The sequence below is a fragment of the Lasioglossum baleicum genome, chromosome 11 (assembly GCF_051020765.1).
Source record: "Lasioglossum baleicum chromosome 11, iyLasBale1, whole genome shotgun sequence".
NCBI lineage: Eukaryota > Metazoa > Arthropoda > Insecta > Hymenoptera > Halictidae > Lasioglossum > Lasioglossum baleicum.
This window is the reverse complement of record NC_134939.1, coordinates 3,635,270-3,662,257: the sequence shown is the minus strand read 5'-3', so window position 1 is coordinate 3,662,257 and position 26,988 is coordinate 3,635,270. Positions and strand designations below refer to the sequence as shown.

The 26,988-nt window shown below is 38.5% G+C and overlaps 1 protein-coding gene across 1 annotated transcript in view; it reads left to right on the top strand.

Moving 5' to 3' along the window:
• Nucleotides 1-26,988, top strand: part of LOC143213723 (putative ferric-chelate reductase 1 homolog) — a 42,872-nt gene that overhangs the window by 2,569 nt on the left and 13,315 nt on the right. The window contains exons 2-4 of the mRNA XM_076433838.1: nt 11,378-11,697; nt 15,161-15,252; nt 21,789-21,948. Coding sequence (XP_076289953.1) covers nt 11,378-11,697; nt 15,161-15,252; nt 21,789-21,948 — 572 coding nt within the window. The remainder of the gene's footprint in view (nt 1-11,377; nt 11,698-15,160; nt 15,253-21,788; nt 21,949-26,988) is intronic.

Below are 26,988 nucleotides of genomic sequence, written 5' to 3'. Positions count from 1 at the left end.
AAATATTTCGTTATATTTATTTTTATTGTATTTTATATATGAGAATATACAATATACCTCCAAACTAGTGGGTTAACATTTCAACGAAAAAATGATTTCATTAGCTTTGTTCGCAAAAATCAATTTTTTGCAAAATCCTGAGGTCGTAGACAAATTTTACGGCCAGATTTGTAATCAGCGTGAAAAAATCTACTGGAAATGATACATAGCATGTGAACAAAACATTTTTTCCGCTCGTTGTATTGGATAATCCCCAATTTTCATGAAATTGGGCAAGTTTAACGATTTTTTTCAAGGTTAAAAATCGTTCGTACCATAAACTCAACTTTAAGTTTCAACTTTAAAGTACTTTGATTTTTACACAGAATTCATCGGTTTATCCCACTGTGCTCCGTCGCGTCGTCGCCGAGATGCTCGCCGCCGCAATTAAGAAACAAACGCGCAATATTTTAGAAAGTCCCGTCTCGTAGGCTCGCTCGAAAGTCCAACGAACTTTCTTCTGCTTCGGCTTCGAATCGAACGCTATGGCTACCTTCTAAATCAATTAACGGTGACGCTTTCTGGCCCTGCGGGGAAATGCATCCTCCATTCTAGCGGTTATTGTTTAACACTGAACGCAAAAAGTCAATTTTACGCTTTAACGCTTTACCCACCAAGCATGGCCCGCTCTAAGGGGGGGGGGGGGGGGGCAACCCGGACATCCGTCCGGGGCGCGAAAATTTAGGTGCCCCATTTTGGTTGTAGCTATGAGAGAAATATTGATGTGTTAAATACCCAATTAATAGAAAATTTGCTTTTATTAAAATAAATGCTTTTATTAAAATTTAAATAAAATGATTTGATTTTTATTGAAGATAAAAAATATGTACCTTTATTTTTTAAATATATACATATATTCTCAAGGGGCGGCAATTTGTCTTTTTGTATAAATGCACCAGTATAAATAACTAGTTGTACTGCAAACGATTTTTGTGTTAAATGTATTCCAAGCTGAAGTAATAAATATCGTTCTAAACTTGACGTTTCAAAGTCTGAATGATTACGTATGTATTTATTGTTTGACGTATTTTCGGACGTCGTTGAATATTTCACTGCCTTCCTATAATTGACAAGCACTCGTTGGGTTGATTTAGGATCTATTTTCATTTTTCCAGAGAAGGCAGGAAGAATAGATACTTCGTACAGAATTCACGTGTTGCGAAATATAACTCGCAGATGCAGCATAAAAAATTCATACATAAATCATGCGTCCAATCCTCCGACTTATCGGTAATTTTAATTTTCCGCGCTTGACAAGCTCGATTCTTCAACGCGTTAAGAATAGACGTATTAAATAGTGCGCCGCATCCAAAAGAAGCTTCGAAGATATTTTTAAAATGATAATCCCAAGAGAAATAATTCGATTCTATTGAAGTGATCGAATCAAGAAACCAATTTCGAAGTGGCTGCTGATTTCGGTCGCAGACTATTTTTATTTCGCAGTCTATCGATCAAATTCCCAGCAGAGAATGTAATTGTCTGTTACGTGGCCGAATCAATTAGCGAATTGTAGGACAAGATAATCCGTGTACACGGGGAAACAAAGTGCAACGACTGCAGGCAACAAAGCAATTTGCGGTTCGACACGCGAACGTAAACGCAAACATAAACGCAACGCGATTCCCCTCTCTCTCTCTCTTCTCCCTGTGTATATTGACTGGGCTCGAAATGATACTTGCCAACAGGCACATAAGTCGACGAAGTTATAAGCGGTAAGAATCAGCACCGCGTATAATGCTCGCAGAGGAATTTCTAGGACAGCAGAGTTACTATGGCGACATGTTAGCCAAACACGAGGTATACGACCCCGGCTGTATCGAGGAACGTGTCTGGATATGTGGAACGATTGATGCAAATCTAGGACTTTTGTTGAACCAGGCTTTGCTGGTCTCTCGCGATCGCTATAATCTACGCCGACCTGTGGACAATCTCTGGGAACTGCAATTTTTCCTCCTCAAATGATTGTCACTTCTTATCTGCACATTTTAAATACATGCAAATGACCGTGCAAATGCATTTCCGTTGTTTCGGTATTAATAGCTTCTTTCTCTGTACCGTGATCAGTTACTAGGAACGAGAATTAGGTGATCGACGAGAGCCACGTTATTTTATTTGTACAAGTGACGCGTAATGTGTAGTTTGGCTGACTCATACACGATCATGCCATGCATAATTCATGCGTGGGCGAGCGATTGTAGCACTCGTAGCCTTAAACTGATAGACGGACTACCGTGCTTTGCTTTTATTTTCGTCACTTCCGTGTTGTAGCTGGTTCCATGTGACGAAATTGTGTGCTGCGAAAAATTTTGACAAACGTGAAACAACAAACATTCAGCTTTGTTGGTGGGAAACATTTAAAAGGTACACAAATACTTTGTACATACGCCCACTGCACGTGCCGCTGCAATTAGGTTACTTGCAGTTATCCTAATCACTAAAGAAACCATTTTCCAACAGTGTGTTGACACAAATAATTATCATTTTCGATTATACTTGCAAATACAAGGGAGGTAAAGGCTAGGTTATTCAAGGCTAGAAGCGTAATTTTCTGTTTCCTTGTTCAAAACATGATACCATTTTCCTCGATCGATTGTCACGGGTAATTACCATTTTAGATAATATTCAAGGATGAAGCAGAATTTTCTAGTTCAGAAAAAGCGTCATTGTAGAAAGAAACCATTTTCCACGATTTCCACGCAGAGAATTTTTCTGAACTGGTCAACCATTGGTGCTTTTACCTAATTCTTCTAATTTATAAAAGGAATCCCTGAATCCCAAAAAATTCGCCACGGTTCTACGAGACCCTCGAATTTGCCGAGAAGCAAAAGGAAGTTAATGGAGACGTCGCGCGTCATCTACCTCGAGTATCAGCCATCTAAGTTACAAAAGTACCGTTCCCTCGAAATTAGAAAATTTCTCCGGCGGCAGTGTTATCAACAGGATAGAGCGGAAAGCTTGTCGCCGATGGAAGTTCGCGGATTAACCGGTCGCCTGATTGAGTTTACAGTATTTGTTGCACCTGGGGATGCAACCGCGATTCATAGATCGATGCGTGAGCAGTGGGTGCAGCGGGCACGGGAGAATAAACCGCAAAACACGATGCGGGAAGCCTTGTGCTCGTTCCTTCGAACAATGCCGTAATAATACATGATAATAGCCGGCGAACCGTGATTACCGTGCTCCTTAACTTCTCATCTGTCATTCAAACGTTGTTTTAATGAATGGATTTTGATACGATGGCCCCTCCATTAGCGCAGGAGAACCGACGACGGAACAATGCCCTCGTTTGACGCCATTGTCATAACTGCACGCGCTTTTCCATTGCGTGATCTCTGCAACTTTTCATCTTCGACGTTGTGCAATCGATTTTACTAAAACATCATTCGACCTGTTGTTACTAGGCCTGTTACTTTCCCCAAGATTCGAAGGATTCGAAGGAACGAAGGGAACTTCGAAGTGTACGAAATTTCGGAGGCTTCGGATCGTATGAAGTTATAACTTAATCGATATTTTAGCTGTGGTGGTGTATTTTTGTTCGAAATGTAGGCGTGTCTGTAATTGTATCAAATATAACGCAGCAGCGTTTCGAAATTCGAAGCTTCGAAACTCCGTTTCTTTTTAATCCTCTAATTCTCTAATATGTCCAACACCAAAGTTTTCAATATACTGTTGGGTCCTTCTTATAGAGTTCTTTGTGTGTGTGCGCTGATTCCGAATCTGTCCTTAATTTTTCTCCTATACGCACAGTTTTTGAGAAACATGGCTTTGAGAAAAAAACATATTTTTCAAGTTTAAACAAATATTGTGATGTTATTATAAAAGATATTGAATTGTTCTTTACAGCAAAAGATTCTGTAGACTTTCCCGAATACAGTGATATCCAATATTAATACATTATGATTGTTTAAACATATTTAAACAATCATTAAAGACGGAGACACACCACTTCTGCACCAATTTTTGCGGATATTTTTGAATTTATCTAAAAAAATAAGGGTCCAGCGGAAAATCGAATTATACCACGCAATAGAGCAGACTTTTATCTTGAGAAGCCACCCTGTCATGTTTGGATCGTCGACGTTTTTTTCGAACCAGAAAGCAAAATATCTTCGCCTGACACGAGTTGTCGCCAGTGGCGCTCACCACTACAACAGGCGTTCGCTGCGCCGTATTCGTATTTAAACATGTTTAAACAATCATAATGTATTAATATTGGATATCACTGTATTCGGCAAAGTCTGCAGAATTTTTTGCTGTAAAGAACAATTTAATATCTTTTATAATAACATCAGAATATTTGTTAAAAGTTGAAAAATATGTTTTTTTTTCAAAGCTATGTTTCTCAAAAACTGTGCGTATAGGAGAAAAATTAAGGACAGATTCGGAATCAGCGCAAAGAACTCCATAAGAAGGACCCAACATATGTTGAAATCATAACAAAAGTTAAAATTTGTTGGACAGTGTAATTCACTGCGGAGGTTCGAATTTCGAAACTTCGAAAATTCGATTCTCATGACTAGACAGCGGATCTTTATGCATAATAAAAATGTTTTGCATTGATTTTAAGAAGCAGAAATAACATAAAAATTGATTTCACCCCTTAACGACTTTGTTACACGAAAATCAACATTAGAGCATTCTTGAATTTTCTAAGTCTTACTGTTTTATATTTCGCCCAACCAATTTCTTCATAAATGCATAAAGATCCACAGTCGTTTTCACCTTCGAAGTTTCGGAAATCGAAGTTTTAAGGTTCAAAATCTTCGACCTTCGAAGGAAAGTAACAGCCCCAATCGATGCTTGCAGACTGACATCGTTGAACGCTGCAAAACGGCCAGGAAAAAACAGTTTTGAGGATCTAGTACTGGCAGCTTTCAGAAAAGAGGGTTGTTTGCAGGGCTGAAATCGACTTAGCGTAGCACAATGGGTTCCTCGCGAGCAATCCGGCCTCGAGGCACGAAGTTGTTGCTCCGGCGAAATAAAATGCGTCAGAGGCGATGATATTAAAATATCGCTGGCGCGTCTGCGAACTCCACCCTTCATATCAAGGCCCCCTTAATGCACCTCAATTTATTTCGAACGACATAGCGTACGCGCGAAACGCTCGCCGCGAAAATCTTTCTCCGTGGCATGCGCGGGCTCTTCTTTGTCATACGCGCAGCTCGTGATGCATCGTTGCAACTTGCAACTCGCGGTGAACGCGTGTCCCCATATTGTGCATGCTGCTGCAGTTCTGATGTCATGCGGAGAAAATGCAGCTGATCTATCTCGCGCTGCGGGAAACGGCCGCGATTGTTGGAAAACGCAGATAATCTTTCATTTCGCGTCACGGCTAAATCGAAGTGCTCGACGCCTCGGGAAATAATGGGGCGTTTTTTATTCTTGTAGAACCGGGCATCAGTATTCGAACCTTGAAACGGCGTGCCATTAGGTCTCTGTAATTGCCCGAAGCAGGAACTGATGAACGGCCGTCCAGTAATCAAGGGTCCCCGTAATCGGTTTGTCGCTGGCTCGTTGCAAAACTTGCTGAAATTAGCCGCGTAAACGTTCGGCGGCAGAAGATGCAACTCTGAGCGCTTCTTTGTGAATGATGACGTCGCTTGACCGAGTTATGGCGATATTATGTAGATTTTATCGTGGGAAGTTTAGAATACATTTTTTTAATTATTCATTAAATTAAACAGATTATTAACACGTTACCGACCGGTGATTATTGCATCATTTTGGAAAATCTATGGTATGTGGCTAAACACTTTTTAATGGAACCTTTAATAGCAACAGCAATTTTCATTGTGAATTAACAAGTCACCCTCAATAACGTCATCTAATAGTTTCATTTAACCCTTAAAATGCTGAGTAGGGTCCTATACGGACCCCAGAAAGTATTTTTCCTTAATAAATTTGTAAGTAATTGTTTGTATTTTTTCATATTTTATGTATTTCCTCTTTTTTCATCGTCAAGTATTGTGGATGATTTGTCTATTCTAAAAACATTACCGTTCTTTTGTTTTTAGCTATAAACATACTGGGGTCTCCAGGAGACCCCATCCGATTATAGATAAGATCTAGCGACAGAAATGTAAATATTCTTTGTGAAGAATGTTGAATGTTCATCTGCAAAAATCATAGAGTAGAAATAATAGAGAAGAAAAGTGTACGTTGCTCGGACCATGACGAATGCAGAGTATATTCTATTGTTTAGAACCTTGATGTATTAATTTTTTTTGTAAACAGAATAAAATGTAATTTTATGTTTTTATACCATAATTATATCGATAAATACATATATTAAACATATCTATTTTTGATTTTCAATTCTACAATTTTCTAACGTGGAGTCCTCTGAGGACCCCACATCGTTATTAGTGTTGCCAAAAAGTATACAGCATTTTAAGGGTTAAGATTGCAATGTAAAAGAAAATTTCTATTGTAGGTATTAGATGTTAGATACGTTGGTGTTGGTGCCGATCGATCGTCGGCGATCAGCTGGGACGATCTGGTGAACGTCTCACTGATAGTCGTTACGTGCCGACGATCAATTTGTTGTTAACGACCGACGTTCGTTTGTAATTAACAGTCACATTCAGATTGTGACATCAAACACGTGAAACGTTAAACATGTGTTTCGAATAAATACTCCTTCGCTATGCTTTCTATTGATACAGCACAATTATTAAAAATCCTATTAATAGGCTCCCAGTAGGTAAAATGTTAATAACAAGAGTAGTCCAGTCAATGAATGCTCATAAGGGGGGTGTAGAGGGAAATGGAAGGAACACAATTTTTAACTTTGGGACTTTGTTTGGACTAGTTAGGAGATAAACATACTAAAAGTCTCTGCTCCTAGGAGGTGAGCGGTGTGAAAGTCCCCTTTTTCGGTTTTCTGCTTATATCTCGGAAAATATGTGTCCTAGCGATAAGACCATTCTATACAAAATTGAAGCTGACAAAATGTGCCATAAGATTGACTGCATTCAGTTTTTCGCTATCTCGCATAGTTTCCGAGATATTCGCGCTCAAAGTTTACTAATTGTGAAAAAGAAATTTTTGCCTCACGTTATTTTCTGAATAAATATCATAATTCATCAAGACAATGTATTTTCTTGCACAAATACAATGATATATGTACTTAATCACACAGTGATACATATGGTGTACAAAATATACCGCGCGAGTACTTAAGTGAAAATTCAGGGCGCGGGTAGTTAAAGGTTAAACGTGGAATTTTCATAGAGATAGTTTAGTTACGAACCGTTTAGCGCGAAATTGAAGGATCGAGCGAACGAATAGTACACGAAAAATAGTTTGGTTCGATGAAAGCGTTGGTTCTGTGGGGTTCGCGGGAGTAACGAATGGTCCAGGGAGTAAACAGGATTGTTTGAAAATGCATTATGATCAATGGGACAAGCGAAGCGGCTCGGTTACAGAAAGTTTCAACGACCAGTATTCCGTGTTGGGTCTCGTTGACCCAGAATCCCCCAGAAACCTAGTCAAACAACTAGTTCTCCGGCGTTCTCGAGTCTCAATCTGAAACACACACGATCACCGGTCGATACGAAACGACGCGACGCGTCTCGGATGGCACACCGTACAATTTACGATGATTCAACGCGCGTCTAGCAGCGCAGCTCGCAAGAAGTGAATGACTTAGAATTAACGTCCGAGAAGCACGCGTAGCCCACGCATGAAAGACGCTGACTTTCACCTATCGAGTTCCGCTGGACGACCCACGGGATTTCTTTGCTTGCGCATTCCTAAACGATATCGAAACACCCGGCTCCTTTTCTTATGTAATCGCTTCGAACGCGACCCTGGAGGCTGTTGCTTCAGCACCGATAAATTCTTCGATCTAGTGCTAATAGAAACTGCTCTCCAACGTGTTCTGCCACTGCTGCGAATCTCGACAATTGTTAAGCTACGAGTCCATCTGAGAGTTTCTGTCGATAGTTGCTCTCGAGAGTATTCGCAATTTGCGTGTCGATTTGATATAGTACTTCAGAAATTGTTTACCATTTGAATTGAATGCGTGCAGATCTTAGATGAATCTCGATAGTTATAAGCAAACAACGGATATCTTTCTGGAAAATTAAAACTTTCTACTCGAATTGCAACAAACTGGAGTGAAATAGAAATTTATTGTCTTCCTTAAGGATGTTCTGGAGGTACAATGGGAGACAAAAGTACAAGAAATTCGAAATCCATCAACATATTGGCAATGAAAGCCATCCATGAGTATATTTTCCATTAAAAAAATAGATTAATTTAAAAAGCTTTCGTTTAATTAGTGAATGTCATGTTATATTTATTTTTTAATCAAATTTTCTTCGTATTATAAAAAATTGTAAGTGACTTTTGCGAATAATGGTACCCTCTGATTGTAGCTATATTCAGTGGTCTACACAGTTGTCGCGTTTCCATGCTAGTGAGATGACAACACGATTGACGTTTTGTAACAGTTTATAATTTTTTGCTCTGTAAACTGTTTAGTGAATCCTAATAAATTTTGAACATAATTAATTACATAATTTTTACTATACATATATATACAAAAACTGGAGTTTCTCTAGTTGCGTTTTTTCAAGGTTTAAATAGGGTTTGAAGTGGAATTTTATGAATTCTCCATGAAAAGACGTGTTAAAATGTGCAAACTTTAAGTTGCTATAATCCTTAAACGGTGCAGTGAATCGAACCCAAACTTTGGTAATTGCATTAATTTAGTAAGAATTATATCTTGTCAAATTTTCAAAAATTTTGATGCGTTTTTATATACCTCCAGAACATCCTTAACACAGTTAAACCTGTTTTTGTGCGGTAGATACACTGAGAAAAAAATCCTGTCGAAACAAAAAAAATATATGTTGATTCAATAAGATGTACAATTGAATAGTGCCAATATCATATGAACTTATTTTAATATTTAATACTATTGAATTTCAATAGCAAAACTCATTTCCGCCAATCATATAAGCGAATAGCTTGACCATCAATGTTTTCAAAAAAATAAGGTATGGCCTCAAACTAATTCCAGTATAAATCAATACATTTCTCAAATTTTTTTAACAACATATCTGATTGAAGGAAAAAAAGAAATATTACGAATAATAATGTACGGTATTGAATCGAATAATGTTTTCAATCATTTCATGATGGACAATTCAAATACATCACGATTTGCTTCTAAATTTCATACTATTGAAAAGAATACATTGATATTCATCGAAGTAAAAAAATTACAATAACACGCGTGTTATTGAAGTAACTACTTTTTTTTCTCAGTGTAGGAACCGCAGAAAAAAAAATATTCACAAACTTCATAAATAGCTATAACAAATAATTTTTCACAACATATTAAAGAAAATTTTGTTTCATGCGGTGAAGAGGGACCGCATAAAAAAGATCTCGCTTAGAAAATATGTCAAAGCTTTACGAAACAGCGAGAAAGTGCTTTCCAAACAAAATAAATGATTAAATTACGCATGGAGACATTTTAAAAAATGTTAATTTCTCATTTTAAACATGGAGAAATTTAAAAAAATGTACATTAATTCAATACTACTCGTCGTAGTCCAAAACGCGCATATTCTTGTGATGAACTGGTTCGAGATCGCTTTCGTTACTTTAAGATATTAGAGGTGATTTATTTTTTGTTACCATGTAGTCGGTGATAAGTTTTTGCGACGACGGTCGTTTGATCAGCTGCTTGTAAACGTCGCGGTAGCCAGATATACACGATCGAAGCTCTTTTTGGAATTTCAAGCTTCTTTTGGAATTGTTATCTGTTTTAAGAAAATGCTTTTCCAATTTGCTGCAAAGCTGGATCCCTGCCAGAGTTGGGCAAAAATTTAATCAACGACTGACGACTAAATTTCTACTTCAATCGTTGATCGCAATTAACAATTAATCACCTCGTTTAGTCGTTAAAATTGTGGTTAACGATTAAATACTTATTAATCGTCAATTGCGATTAACGATTATTAATCGTCAATTGGATAATTGATTAATGATTAACCGCTGAAATTTCGAAATGAAATACGTAATCAGAACTGTATGAATACTGAAAAAAATGTAAACTGAGTTTAGGTGTATTGTCATTTGGTCCATAATACAAATGCTGTTTACGTGCTTTTATGTTTTTTTTTCGATGATTCCTTTTTTTAATCAACGATTGACGATTAAATCAATCGATTGAATCAATCGCCGATTTTTCGACGATTTCTTCATTTAATCAACGATTGACGATTAACTTCATCAATCGCCGGCTTTTCGACGATTTCTTTTTTTAATCGTATACATTAATCAATCAATCATGATTAAAATTTTAATCGATTAATGCCCAACTCTGATCCCTGCATATATTTTATCCGCTGTCATAGAATCCATTCTATCCGGTCCTTAGGTCTGTGATACATACACAATACATACTGATAGAAAAAAAGAGATTGACCTAACCTCGCGGCGAACTTACATATGGCGAACAGAACCTCGATATTCATATACGGCATAAAAAAGACCACACAAAAACAGGTTTGACTGTACGTTTAATCAGTTGGGAAGAATAGAACGGAATTTTTCAATTCTTCTAATGTTTTTACTGTTTCAGATGACACCTATTCATTTTTGTCATAATGCATAAAATCCGCAGTCTAGTTGTAAGAATACCCGTGAACAGAAGGGATGCGCCAGTTTGCGATTTTAAAATATGTTCCCGCAGTTTTAATAAAACGCAACTGATGACAGCTCTATTCAGATCATCGAGAAAAATCGATATTCCGAGAAAAAGTGAACCATTACTTTCTGTTTCTTTCGTAAATATTTAATTCTGGCGCGGCGGGTTGAACGACTGATGACTCACGGTACGATGCAAAACTCGGAAATTGAAAATAATGACGCAGCGGTTCGCGGCCGGGGAAAAATACATTGGTGGTGGGTCGCGATAAATTCGAAGTGGTGACTGACGCATAGGATTCTCCGTTGAATAGTTTCATGAGTGACGCACCAGAAAAACCAGACACGAATTCTTGCGTGTCATAAAATGCGGGCTCGCTCTATTCTGCATGTAGAAGTTCGTAGAATTGGAGCGACATCCTTGTATGCAGCCTCTTGGCAATTATTCTCCGCTCTAGGCCGTAGAAAAAGGGGATCGAGTAACGTTTGTCTGACTCGTATAAGGACAGATCGACCGGTGGATAGGTTTTTGCTTCGAAACTAGCCTTGACAGTGTTCGAGAGGCTGCGGACTAGGATTTAATATGTTCCGAAGTATTTACAAATCGGTGGACATCGTTTTGAAATCGTGTGACGGCAATTTTCATGCTGATTCGAATGTTTATCTTTTGCAGACGCAAAGGGAACGCTTCTGATCCTGCTGAGCATCTCAGCAACCATACTAGCACTGCCAAATGGCGCTCCCCAAAGCGCGTGCAAGGACCTTTTGCCCCGTCATCCAGGAAGTTCAACCCAGGACGCGTATCCTGCTCCTTACCAGGTGCTACCAGCTGCGGGAGAAGGCAGGGTTCGCCTAATTCTAGGAAGCCCTCAAGGTCTTGCTTACGAGGGCTTCATGATTCTCGCGCGAGACTCCGCGACCGGTGAACTCGTCGGGGAATTCGCGAATCTTCCGGACTTAGCGAGAACCATCGAATGCATCGATGGTGTCAAGGTACGAATAGCATTTTCAATGAGAATCGATTGCTTGGGCCAGTTAGAGGATCACGTTCCCGAACGATCGAGGACAACATTTTTAACGCGCTGCTTACGGGGTCACGAGAAATCTCGCTTTCACGACTTATTCCACTGCCGGGTGACCTGGCGAGGTTTCCAATGGCACTGTCAGCCTACGACAATTAGAATATTCACCGAGACTTGGAAACGGGAATAAGGAAGCTGGTGGTTCTCAATGATAATACAGGGTCTGTCCGGAAAGTAAGGCAACCACATTTTTAAAAAAAATCTATTAAACATATGGGTACAAACCTTTAAATTTTTTCAAAGCAGGATCCTTGGGCATCGACACATTTTTCCAGCGCGATTTCCATGCATCGTATGCTCCCTGAAAGGCGTTTTTTGGAACCTCTCGTAGCTCCCTCGTCACGGCCTCTTTGACGCGTTCCACGCTTTCAAAATGGCATCCTTTTAGCACATTTTTAATTTTTGGAAACAAAAAGAAGTCGGCGGGAGAGAAGTCAGGACTGTACGGGGGTTGAGGAAGTGTTGTGATCCAACTAAGAAGTACCGTTTACGGTTTTCCCCGTAATCTACGGAAAAGCTTTGGTTGAAAGTGCTCGACGAGGCTGCGACGAGGGTACTACGAGGGACTCCAGATAACGCCTTCCAGGGAGCATACGAAGCATGGAAATCGCGCTGGAAAAAATGTGTCGGCGCCCAAGGATTCTACTTTGAAGAATTTTAAAGGTTTGTACTCATATGTTCAATAGATTTAAAAAAAAAATGTGGTCGCATTACTTTCCGAACAGACCCTGTACAAGTATCATGGAGAACCACCCCTTAAATTTTCTCCCACCTTTAGTAGAACACCCTGCACATTACAATAAAAATCGCACAAAATATCTGCGGTTCACTTTCGAGATATTGCCGTTTAAAGTTTTGAGCACTAATGCTTTCACATAGGATATCGGTTAAATTGCATTATTTTTTTGAGCCTTTCGAATTTATTTTCATGACTTCTTTTCTGGTAAATACGTAAATCCTATACTATAGAGCTCAATTAATAAATAAACTCGAATTTTTTCCTGATAACCACAGATATAATTCGTTAGGTTTAGTGCTAAAAACCAGTTTTATTCTCAATCGACTGGTTTGAGATTTTTATTTTGCAATTGTTGAAGTTTTAAAGATGTTTTCATGGGAATTGATTGAATACATTATTTTATTCCAGTATACAGGCTGTTCGAATACAGGTGGGAGAAAATTTAAGTGGGTGGTTCTCCATGACAATAGAAGTATCATCAACTTCAACAATTACAAAATAAAAATCGCAAACCGGTCATTTGATTAGCGCACAGTGGTGAGTTTGACCGAAATCATGGCCAAAATAGGAAGGAGTACTCCAATTTAGTTGATACTATTGGGTTTTCCGGGTCGCTGATTATTATTAGACTGCGGATCTTTATGCAAAATAAAAATGTTTTGCATTGATTGCGGCAAGCAGGAATAATATAAAAATTGATTTGATCCTTTAATGACTTTGTTACGTTAAAAACAACATTACAGCATCCTTAAACTTTTTAAATCTTTTCCCGTTTTATGTTTCACCCAACCAATTTCTTCATAAATGCATAAAGATCCGCAGTCTACTGATTATGAACCTGATGTCAAAATTACAAAAAACAAAATGGAAGGTTCAGTATGGCGGATGCGTAACCCAAGACTTTATTGAACTCCCTTGAGAATCAGTATTCGCATGTTTCTTGTGTCGTTGAATATGAATCTGACGTCAAAATTAAAAATCAAACTGGCGGCCGGGTATGTGAAACAATTATTTATTTCCACAAATATTTGGTAATAGAATGTTTGCGAGGTATATTATTGATACAAATTATTATCAGGTGACTTCAGATAGCGAAAAACGTAAGATTTTAGTGTTATATATATAAATATTGCATCCGACGTAATTCTTTAGTACTAAAATATAATAGAAGTTTCTCAGATCCGTTTCGTTACGATATTTCTCTCACCTCTAGTAAAATAAAGATATAAATGTATACTATGGTGTTTCATCTCAGATCCGTTTCGTTACGATATTTCTCTCACCTCTAGTAAAATAAAGATATAAATGTATACTATGGTGTTTCATCACAGATCCATACGTAAGTAGTATTAAGATGTTATGTACAAAAGAGATGAAAAAATATCCTCCCGAACACACAATTCTTCGAAGAACCTGATATAAATGAAGATACTTCATGTGATGAAGTATTGTAAAGTTACTTGTATACAAATTATTTTGTAATTTCATAATTGTGATTGTAATTGGTGTTTTACATGCAATATTTACCATTAAAATCTTACACTGTTCACTATCTGAAGCATTTTATTGTAATATATAACAATAATGTACCTTATATTTGCAAATATTAGTTTTGTCTACAATTTAGGGCAAATTCGCCATTTCGGAACGTTACCGTTCGCTAAGTAAATGGCGATAACTCATAAGACCGCAATAGACTGCGGGTAAATGAAACTTACATTTGTTTAATAGCCTTGACAGGCTATAAAAAAAGGAATGGTTGATCGCGATTAGTAAGCAACTTTTTTGTTAATGAAATGTACCAGATATGTAGATTTCTCTTTTTCATCTCCCAGAGCTTTAAAAAGTGAAATAAAGCAGTAAAAACAGGATATTATATTAAATTAGGACATGTCCAACAATAGCAAGAATGATAAACCAGCGTTACAGCGCGATAATAAATCGCAAAGGTAATTTCAATTATATTGGGTTGGCAAATAAGTTCGTTCGGTTTTTTAGAGTGGAATAAATCACAAAAACCGAACGAACTTATTTGCCAAACCAATAGTTGAAAATGTCGGTCTTTTAAAACTACTAACTTTGAACTTACGTATCTCCGACAGAAGTACTTACGTATTAAATATTGGTTCTAACAAAAAAACGTGCTCTGGAACTTTATAAATAAAGTACTATTACACAGATTTTTAAACAACGAAAAGAAATTGTTGACCTTCGGCCACGATTTCGGTCGAACTCACCACTGTACAGCGGTGTTAAAAAGCGTTGACTCACAATCCCTTTAAAAATGCTACAAATTCAAGCGACTTCGAAAACGTGAAAAAATTGTCCCACGTTTCTACAGATAATTTAAGACAGCCGAAGATTAATGGCGCGCGTGCCAGCGTTAAACTCTCCGAACTGGATCCTCTTACTGCCTCGAGCGTAATGTCAATACGTAGACGTGTCTTCGAGGAACGAGTACGACCACCGATCGCAGATAATTCGTGGAATCGTGTGTCCACGATCGAAACATTCGTAGCAAAAGATCTCAAGGCTGCGAGTGACTCACGTGTGTCGCTAGTTTCTCGAAGGACGCGTACAACCGTGTTTTGCCCGTCTCGTCGCCTCGGTGAAATGTTTTCCTTGTACTGTACAGAACGCGGTGACTCACACGAACACCAGCAAGAAGCATAATCTCGAATTCGATTGGGAGGCACCGGCGGATTACGAGGGAACCATTGTTTTCAAGTGAGTATCGAACGTCTTCTCACCGGCAAGAACATGCTGGGAACTGGCGGCTTGTACAATGCTATTCCAATCAAACAAGGTTCCAACATCGTCCTTGTAGATCACAGATCCTTGAACGATTATTGTCGCACCAATTTTGCGCACTTGTGAATCACGAATATTATTACGACTCGCCGTTCGAGGGCCAAGCAAGAATACAATTGAATATTTCCTGGAAAATATTGAACAGAAAGATTCATTCCGAAGAGACACCGTGTTTCCTAGGCGAATCGCCCCGGCTGCAAAAGGAATTTAAGAGAAATATGTTTACTTTGATTCAGCCGCGCACGGTGTGGCTAATGCACCATGACGATACGGTTGTTGGGCGTGTAAAGGGAATAACTGATAGGCATGCGGAAGCAAGGTTGAATCGAGTCACGAAAATCAAGTACTCCGGCGCTGTACTTTCACGTTAAATTTCCTCATAATCCCTATCGGACTGTCACGACCTGTTGGATGTAAAGGTCTTCCACTTTCAGCGCTGCTAGAAATTGCTGTGTACCACTCTCCCGTTCAGTGGGTCGTAAAATTTATATCAATTAGAGCGACCTGTTGTGCAATTTATTTCTTCATTCGAGTCGAGGCTGTGTCGAGCACCGGTGAAGTTTCTTTTTCATTGTAGAAGATATCATAAGAGATTTATTGCAACATACAGTATTTTATCGATAAATGGCCCAAATGTCTGGCCGACAATTGTCCCAGAACTATCGCCACTCCTACGGGATATACCCCGTTGAGACACAGTATAATAATATTGTATGATAATGCTGTATGATAATACATACTGTGGTCGTCTTAAGTTGTTGTGGATCAAACTCGTTGTCGATCAAATTCGTTGTCGGTTAAATTCGTTGTCGGCCAAGGCTATTGTCGGTCAAATCTGGAGTCGGTGAAAACCGTGTCGGGGAAATTTGTGTCGGTGATTTCCATGGGACCCCCTCTTGAGAGGCCAAGAAGCTCGAGAAACCTCGGTCGCAAAAAAGTATGACATTATACGGCTCGGGTATATCGGTGAGACCACACTAATCCAATGACAAAACTTCTTTACTCTTCATTATTTTTTTATGGGATTTTGACCAACACATTCGTGGCATTTTTTTAATGAAAATGATACCAAATTTGATATAATTCCGATAATATTTACAATGAATATAAGAATATTGACAAGGAAGAACAGCGTACGGCGTACGGGAAGTTCTTTGAACTGTGCCGGCGCGCTGCGACTCTCCGCGTGACTTTCTTTCCCATACGATGTCCTTTTCTGCGTCGAAAACTTTCATGGTTCATTACACATGTAAATATAATTTGAATTATATCATATCTGGTATCATTTTCACTAGAAAAGTACCACGAATATGTTGGCCAAAGTCCCATTAATAAATAATGAAAAATAAAGAAATTTTGTTATCGGATTAGTTATATGTTTACACTTCTCGACGAGCGAGGCCTCTCGATCTCCACTGTCCTTTTCTACGTTCGGCAAAAATCAAAGAATAGTATCCCTGGCCGATAATTGTCCCTGAGCAGACTCGTGTTGAGGACAATTATCGATAAAATACTGTAATACACAATTCAATGTAAGGATGACAACCAAGAGAAATATTTACAGTCAATATTTACATGTCACTCCGGGTTTGTTGCAATTCAGGTGGGAAATTTTGATTTTGCATAAACATCCGCCGTCCACAAGTCACAAAATTCTTCATAGAATTTTAATTCTGCATATCTCTACACCAAAATCAGTACAAACCCATTTTCTATTACATTAGTGACTTCCATTGTCCGACAACACGGTAGAAAAATGTTGGAAACACTCGGCACAAACAAGGTGAAACACACAGCGAAACCACGTTAGTGTCCGGTTCGTCGAATCGTTGGGTGGCCTTTTAACAAGCGTCGGAGTAACCAATGTGTCCTCGTATGCGTTTGGAATCCTGGAACCGGGTGATTCGAGAGAGCGACGATTAATTGGACGTTTAATTTCTGGGTCAGAGGCTCGCGGGCACACCACACCGAGTGCCAGAGCAGGCTGAAGCACGTAACACGCCGCGATCTGTCGGCATATGAATTACGATTAGGAACGAACGCGTGGCGCGCGGCACCGGTTACATCGTCCTCGTGCGCGGAATACAATATAACGCGTGTAACGGTGCATGAAATGGGCCGGGGACGTTCATTATAAACTTTTTCCCTCATAATTGGTACCCCGGTCTCTCTCCCGTTTATTGCTGGACGCTCAATTAATGCCAGAATAGACGAGGCACCCATTAAAAGTTCTCCAATTCGTCCAGTCGATATCCATAAGTCTCGTCCCACTGATCACTATCCAACTGATCACTATCCAACTGATCAGAGTCGTAAATCGTCATTCTCAGAATGTTATGACTACACTGCGGATTTTATTAATTTACGAGGGGATTGGCTGGCTGTGAAAAAATCGAGAATATGAATATTGCCGTATTTTATCGAGTCACACTCGCGATGGAGATTTTAATAAATCTAATGCCTCGTACAGACCTGAACATTTCGACGATCCGCGCAAAACGGCGAACTGACTGCGCGCAGAACCCTTTGCTACTAAGGACTGTTAGGAAAAAATGCATTTACGCATTAACATCCCCCCTAAAAACCTAACAGTCCAGGACTCAAACTTGAGACCTTATCCACCTCCTACTGGTCCAAAGAATGGTGAGCACTGCGACACGCTATTTGCTCAGTAGCTTCAGTGCTCAGTAGCTTTGGATCTCTCCCACGCCTGTTCTTGTCTTACACCCTTACCTAAACCTTGCCTTACGATTTAGCCCTTCCGACCCGAAGGACGTGCGGCGTACGTCCTTACGATCTATCGTATGTGGGCGAACCACGTACGGTGTACGTCCTGATGCAACATGATGAATATTCGTCTTTTTATGATTGTACGATACATATTCTGAATAAAATCGGAAGGGTTAACTTCCGAGAACGCGTTACGTAAACAACAAGGTTGGTCACACATCGAGCCCTTTTCGGTTTGGCTGAGCGTTCTCAGTGTTGAGCAAATTTTATTTTAAATAATAAATAAACGTGTGATTTTAATTGCAAATAATAACTAAACTTTTTATTTAAATACAATTTTATTTCTTATTTGCAAATAAAAGATTATTTATTATTTGGCTTGAGGTGGAAATCAAATAAATAGTTTTTGGTCTTCTCTTATTTCTTGTATTTTGTATGTATACAATGAACACCTGCCCGTTTTTTGTTTGCTATAGCAACCTTTTTAGGTATACCGCCAATTGTGTCGGGCCCGTCCAGAGGGCCTGGCTGCCTATAAAAAAATATAATTTTTATTTTATTATTAGTCAATACAAATAATAATTGAAATTGTGTTTGCAAATAACAATTATCTTTATTATTTTGAATAATTCATTATTTAGACTTGCTCAAATAATAAATAATTATTTTTGCTTTTTATTTGAATATCCAAATAACATAACTTGTTATTTAAATAATTATTTATTTAAATAAATTTATTTATTGCCCAACACTGTGAGCGTTCTAAGTTTTGAAAATCGCACACGTCTTGTGATATGTAAATACATGTGCAAGGTACACTTAATTTTATTTTGCAAGATGTTTTGTGTTTTTTGCTTCTTTTTGTTATTTGTTTCCGGCCATTTTAACTAATTCGGTAGTTTTTGTAACGTGCAGTCCGAACAACGCAGCTCAAGAAGTTCGATAGGAATTAGCAGAATTTTTTATAACCAAAGAAGGTCGAGTTGAATGGCAAAATGAATCTGCATGAAATGGTTTTTTATTTTATTAACATTCAAAAATCAGGTGTCATTCTTGTCAAATTTTTATAGTGCCCGTTACACTTTGAAACTTCAATTCACTCACTACATTTCCAACATTTTCTGTACTTCTTTGAGAATATGAATTTGTTTGCCACCATCTTGTTGATTTTTATTTTGGTGGAAATATATTCTACAATCTAAAACTTGTTATAAAATATATGTATATTATATACATTTATATATTTGATGGATCATCACAATTGTTTTAAACAAATGCAATGTTTTCATAGCAAGGACCTTTCTAAAAATTTGAAAAAATGCGGAAGATAATTTAAATCACCGATGTGTCTTTGTTTATAAATTTCTTCCTATTTCTTGACATTTATACTTTAAATTATGAATGTTTAGGATATGCTATCTGTTCTGCAAACAGATTTGCAAGTGCTACCCGTTCGCATTCGTGCGCGGTCGTGATGCGCGGACAAACGCACGCGGCGGCGTTCGCCGTTCGGCGCAATGTTTGTCGAAATAAAAATTCAAGCATTTAGTCTCGAATTTAATGTCTTTAATGCTTGGTACAGACCTGAACAATTCACTTTGAATCTTTAATTCGCTCAATAAACTGCCAACATTTTCTGTATTTCTTTGTGTAGTATACGCCGCTGGAGCTTCCATAGTTGTTCGCAAGAAATTCTGGAAATAGTTATACCTGAAAATAGAAAGAAATTCTACGCGCTGTTCCGTTCGCCGTTTTGCGCGGTCCGGCGCGCTGTTCCGTTCGCCGTTTTGCGCGGTCCGGCGCGCTGTTCGTCGAAATGTTCAGGTCTGTACGAGGCATAACGAATATGAATGTTATGCCTTTCTCTTTAGATGAAATGAAATTTGATTAAATGTAGCCACACAAAAGATATACATTTTCTTTTCTCTTCTACAACATTTTTGAGGATGAAGACGTTCTAATCACTGTAGTTGTAAAGACAATGTTACGGTAAGGATTAAGGGATGAAATCAATTTTTATTTTACTCGAACTTGCCAGAATCCAAGCTGAACATTTTGATTATGCATAAAAATCCACAGTCTAGTCGGAACTTGCTCGAATCGAACGTCTTGGACAGTTTGCTTTTTGTGTGAAAAATGAGCGCACCTGTTTTCACAGGAAGCCATAAGAAGAAGTTAGGTTTTCGTTCTCGATTAAGAAACTAAAATAGTTTCCGCAAGAGACGGGGTATCTCGAGTTTGTACAAATTTCGAAGTTTCGCCGTTCAGGAACGATTCCTCAATGTTAGCCTCATCCTCGATCAACTCCCTTCGTCTACACGTTCTCAACATTGTTATCTTTTGTTCCCACGCCTGGCCAGTAATGGGTTGCATCACGTTGACCCGGAAGGCTGTAATTTATAGGCTTATCTGAAGAGATGTGGAATACGAATCGACGTGTTCCCCGTCCTTTTTTTTTATCCATTTTCATTCTTCTTTTTTCCTCTCGCGCTTCCCCGAGAGTTCTATTACCGTGAAGGCAATGATAGATGTTGCCTGTCGTGATATATTTCGCGGGGTAATTGAACGATTGCGGCTGAAGCGTAATCTTGCGAGCTGCGATTCGTAGATTTGTTCGCGGAGCCAGTGGCGGTATTGTAGTTTTATGGAACACGTTGATCGATTCTTCCTCTTCGATCCCGATAGGACCCGCTTTGTAAATCTTTCTCCACTGATCGAACTGTTTATGTTAACATTATGCAGGATGCGATAATGTGTGTACAAATTGTTTGATGCGCGCAGGTGAAATTATAGGGCGGTTGATTGGACGCCTTGCTCAATTTATGTTGGATCTTGTATTCACTTTTCAATCTTTTAGTGGAAGGAACAATAAACTGACGTCTACGAAAATGCACACAATGATTAAAATCGTAGTCGAACAACAAGTTTGATGGAGCATTGTCGATAATTTTATTTGGACCTTGTTTGAACTTCTAATGACGGGAAAACATTTTTTATATGATTTTTCAGAATGTATGTGAATGTACATGAATTTTTAATTTTGATTTTTTTCATCGTTTGAGCTCGAAGTAGGGGGAAAAATGTTTTAAATGATTTTTCAGAATGTATATCTGTACTTGAATTTATAATCAATTCATCCCTTTCATCAAGCAGATAAAGATTCTTTTGATTTCCTCGTTCTTCAGGTCCAGTTTCGCGCAGGAACATAGTCGACCATTTTATTTGGACCTTGTTTGAGGTCCCAGTCGGAGAAAAATGTTTTGTATGATGCGATTCAACTTCTAGCGAGAGGAAAAAATTTTTTATATGATTTTTCAGAATGTATATTTGTACATGAATTTTTTATGGAGTTAAAACAAGGATTCTTCTGATTTCCTCGTTCTTCAGGTCCAGTTTCGCGAAGGCACATAGTCGATCATTTTATTTGAACCTTGTTTGAGCTCCCAGTGGTGGAAAACATTTTTTATATGATTTTTCAGAATGTATATGTGTACATGAATTTTTAATCAATTCATCCCTTTCATCAAGCAGATAAAGATTCTTTTGATTTCCTCGTTCTTCAAGTCCAGTTTCGCGCAGGAACATGGTCGATCATTTTATTTGGATCTTGTTTGAGTTCCCAGTGGGGAAAAAATGTTTCATATGATTTTTCAGAATTTTTCATAATCCTTTTCATCGAGCAGACAAAGATTTTTGATGGTTCTGATTTCTTCGTTCTTCAGGTCCACTTTCGCGCAGGATTACAGTACGTACTGGGTTGATGTTGAATCGCCAAGAGTCAACGTTAACAAAAGATCCATCGCCGTGCTGACCTCCTCGACGCCGGCCAGCACGCACAGAACAACCACGCCACCCTATTTCAGCCCGACCGTCGATTACGAGGTAAGTATTCCTCGACTACGTTCCGACCGCCGATCACGTGGCAAACCTGCTTTTCACACCCGATAATTGCCGCTGCGGCGATCGATCATCGGAAAACACGCGAAATTAGACCCTTGGACAACGGGGAAACAACGTGGAAACAACGTGGTAAATTAATATCTGAAGAATATAGTTGAAAGATGATATTGAAAAATTCGTTCAATATCTTTTTATTAAATTACAAGATGAATCTGGCAGAATTTACTGCCGAACATTTCACCCCGGTCACATATAATTTAAGTAACGGATAAGCTCCACAGTTTTCTCTGAGGAGTATAGTGACACGAGAAAGAAGATATTATTTATTGTCACTAGTACATACAGTGAAAAATTCGTTCAATATCTTTTTATTAAATTACAAGTTGAATCTGAAAGAATTTACTGGTCAACATTTCACCCTGCTCACAAGATTGAAATTCTTTCAGGTCCATTTTCTGCATTTTTACCCTTCATGCACCTCGGGGTGGCCTGGTTTTTTGGGATCTCGCCAATAGTCCATTTGTTCCATGAAATCAGAACGATTATTCGGTTTGTGTTCAATAGTTTCTTCGTTAAAAAATAACATTTAGAGTATCGCCACAAGATTTGATCAAACGAAAGAAATGGAAAATTTTCTTATAATACACTCATCAGAAGAATTAAAGGATCATTTGTGCCAAACCGAAAAATTGGTGCCACTTTACGTGATCATAAGGGTGGATTTATAGTGGAGCTGTGAGCATTGATGATAGCGGCGCGGCGCGGTGAAAATAAACCAACATGCGTGACAACATTTCGACACATACTAATGAAAAAGTACATATGTATTTTCATTGTTTTTCTTTTTTTTCACCGCACAGCTCACCTCGCTGCTCCACTATAAATCCACACTAACTCCGTCAAAAATAGCCGTATCGATATCGTTAAACAATAGTTTGAAAGCCTGAAACCTCTAGTTTCAGATACTCTATTTCAAATTGTAGCCATGTTGGTTTTTTACAAAGTTATAGCGAGATGAAGACAACATTGACGGTTAACAAAAATTTTGTGCAACTTTGGAACATCACACGGGGAGCAACAAATTTTTTTGATAAACCGCGTTAATATCATTTGGAAGGGCTGTCTTTCCTGTGTAAATTGTGTGGTTGTTGAATATTGTGCGATTTTTTTATTATAGTTATTCAACATTGAAGTAAATATGGGCTTTTTAGCTTTAACTGGCTTCAGAAAGCGAAAACATTATCGTAGAATCTTGTGCAAAAAAGCTATAGAAAGAGTGTTTCTTTCTCTTCAAGGTACTCCTTTTGTTGTTTCAATTTCATTAACATTTCGGTATACCAGGTGTTTCTGAAAATATGCTTCAAAAATGCACAATTCCCATTTTTCCTTTAACTCGCTATATTCCGGCGAGAAATGATCGTAATACCATGATCCTAACGTCAGATTGAAGCAGAGATTCTGCCGATTCGATTGAGTACCCCATGAATTCGCTGCGACAATTGTTTACCTATGGCAGCTGTGCTTGAAGTTAGTGCTTCGCAGAAATTAACGCGCCACGTACAGCGGCTATTTGGACCAAACTTGATTCAAAATCAGAGAACTATCGATAGAAATGAGGTAGAGCGATGAAATTTTTTAAAAATTAAAGCTGAAACTTTGCAGAATATTGAAAAATAGGGAGATTATGGTACGAACGTTTTTTAACGTTGAGAAAATTCGTTAAACATGTAGAATTTCAAGAAAATGTGGTTTCTCCAGTATCACGCGCAGAAAAATTTCTTTTTTAATTTAACATGCTATATATATCGTTTCCCGTAGATTTTTTCACGCTGATTGCAAATCTCGTCTCAAAATTTGTGTACGACCTCAGGTTTTTGTAAAATCGATTTCTTGCAAAATCTAGATCCTACGATAATTTTTTCGCTTTCTGGAGCTAGTTAAAGTTAAAAAGCCCATATTTACTTCAATGTTAAATAACTCGAATAAAAAAATCGCACAATATTCAACAACCACACTATTTACACAGGAAAGACAGCCCTTCCAAATGATATTAACGCGGTTTATCAAAAAAATTTGTTGCTCCCCGTGTGATGTTCCAAAGTTGCACAAAATTTTTGTTAACCGTCAATGTTGTCTTCATCTCGCTATAACTTTATAAAAAACCAACATAGCAACAATTTGAAACAGAGCATCTGAAACTAGAGGTTTCAGGCTTTCAAACCATTGTTTGTGGGACCAATTTTTCGGGTTCGCACAAGTGATCCCTTAATTGTTTTGAGGAGTGTAAATTGTTTGAGTGCATAAAACGTAATTCAGCGGTGTATAGATTAAGACTTCCAACTTCATAAAACAAAGTGCAGTTATAATGTTTATAATTTCCCTTTCAAAAGGATGTTTAGAGCACGCCACCCCCATAAACAGCGAAATCAGCGAACGTGTGAAGCGATAGCGTAGAAAATATTGTTCTCTCCATCGATTTGCATTCTGAATTAAACATGACCGAGGCTCCGGGCACATAATACTCGTAATTGAGACCGATAAAGCCGCGCTTCCTCCGGAGCCTACGACAGAAAGGAACAGAGAGGAAGGAAGAGAATAGGATAAAGGAATTCCGTGAATTGTTTTTAGCGTAATTGTTGCGAGCTCCATCACCGGGAATAGATGGGGACATTGGATAGGGGGTGTCGGTTCATTTACGAGTGGAAAGTATGTTCGCGTTTTAACGAATATCGTTGTTGCACCATGTATTATGCATGTACGATGAGCGCACGCGATGCAGTTAACTATGTACACTTCTGCCCAAAAGTATCTGGCCAGTCGGAATTTATTCAAAATCAACGAAACATTTATTTCATTTATTCACATATAAATCCAATCTCTACCACATTAAAATATGTTTTCGTTCAAAATCACATTACAATAAAAATCGAAGAGCTGCCGTTTGTAGTTCAGTGTGAACGCGATTTCGAATTTTTGAGAATTGAAATTTGAGCAGACACTTTTGACCGACAGTGTATACGGAGAACGCTTCATTCCGCGCACGAGATACACTCTCCGAGTTTATGGTTTATGTATATACGATACTTTCGCCCGTTCACTTTCGTATCGTGCGATCCGACTACGCCCGTGATTTTTCCCGGCGTCATCGGCCCCGTTCGCGATTTTACCGTCGCCGGATTTTATCATCGCCGGAAAACAATGCGACTCGCGAGCACAGGCGTCCCGGTTTCGTTTTTCCCACGGTCTTTCATAATCGTTAACGCGGATGAATCGCCCGCGATCTATGCTAAAAAGTCGCGATTCGCGGCTATCAAGGATTCCAGCCGTTGTGAATATTTACTGCGCCGTATTTCTGACGCCATCTTATTCCCTCCTTCGTGAACCCGCGCGTCGTGTACCGGCCGACGTTGCGGAAGATCGTGTGGAATGTTGCAAATTTAATTTGCGAGGGAGGGGAACTGTTTGCTGGGCGGTGAATGAGTCTGATCCGTCACGTTCCGAGGAGAAACGAATAGGATAGAATAGAATAGAAGTATTGGCATGGTTTTATTATTTCGCATGAAGAGATCCTCGGTTTAAGAATCACAAGCAGTCAGGCTTGGAAAATGCATTGAAAAATTAATTCTCTGATTGGATAATAATACACGAAGAGATTGCATCCAGGTTCCTCCGGTTTCCTCGAGAAACACGAACGCACACAGCGCGTGTTTTTCCCAGTCACTCGGCATAATTAATACAAAAACTCACGCATCTTTGCGCAACAACAGTCCGCAATTACGGGCGCAATTACCCGAGCCCATACAAAACGACATTACTCGCGGTCGAATGTAAATAAAAAGCGTAGAAGTATGGGTACCAGTACGAGCAACAAAACTGGTAACCAACGATGGAACTGTAATTACTCTGTTTCGCGAAGTGTGTCTAAGTTGAAGGTTGGTCATCGTGCTCGGTACCTTTCCGCCGAGGAGACAACGGGCCTCCCTGTCGTTCCTCGCGAACTGCAATTAACCATTCAGGGAGGATAACTAGCTCGCCTAATCAAACGCGCGGAATGACTGCGATACAGATTGAACATTATAAAGCGTTGCAGACGAATATCTTCAAAAATATTGATTATACGCAAAAATGTTTCAGATAGAAGTTGTTCAGTACCGAGGGGGGCATCATTCGGTGGTGCTTTTATTTTTCCCGGTGGACACTCCAAGGTAAGATGAAGATCAACTTTCTATTTTTAAATAGAATGTCCTATTTTTTATACCATAGATCGAAGGAGTATCAAATTCTGAGTATAAAAGTGTTGAGCTTCATATGTCCTAAAGCTAATAATTAACGAGATATTATCCAAAGAAAAAAGAAAATTGTTTCGATAATATCTCGTTAACTATATATATTAGATTTAGGACATATGGAGGCAAATACATCTTTACTTAAAATTCGATAATCAATCGATTGATTATACAGAAAGTAGGTCTTTCCATTTAAAAAAATCAATGTGACCTTCACCTCACCTTGGAGTGTCCACATCGGGAGAAATAAAAATCCCACCATATGATGTCCCCCTCGGTACTGAACAACTTTCATCTGAAACACTTTTGCGTATAATTAATATTTTTGGAGATATTCGTCTGTAACGCTTTATAATGTTCACCCTGTATAATATTTCGTTGCAGGACAAACTTCGCAGAAATGAAGTAGATTTTTGTAAATGAACTTTGTACTTTGTAAATGAAGTAGAATTTGATTCGTTCGTAATCAATAGACTGCGGATCTTTACGCATTTAAGGCATACGAAAATTTTCGAAAAATGCTACAATGTAAAAGTTGGTAGAATTTCGTACAATTTTTATTTATTTTGGATCTACGAAGGTAGTAACCACTAAAAATAGGATTTTATTTGATTCCGATTTTTTAAAAAATTTGATTCTAAAAATTGAAAATTGCATAAACATCCGTATTAACACTAAACCGAGCACTAAAAGCGATTAACATGTTTTAGTTTGCAAAAATGAGGAGGCTCTATTT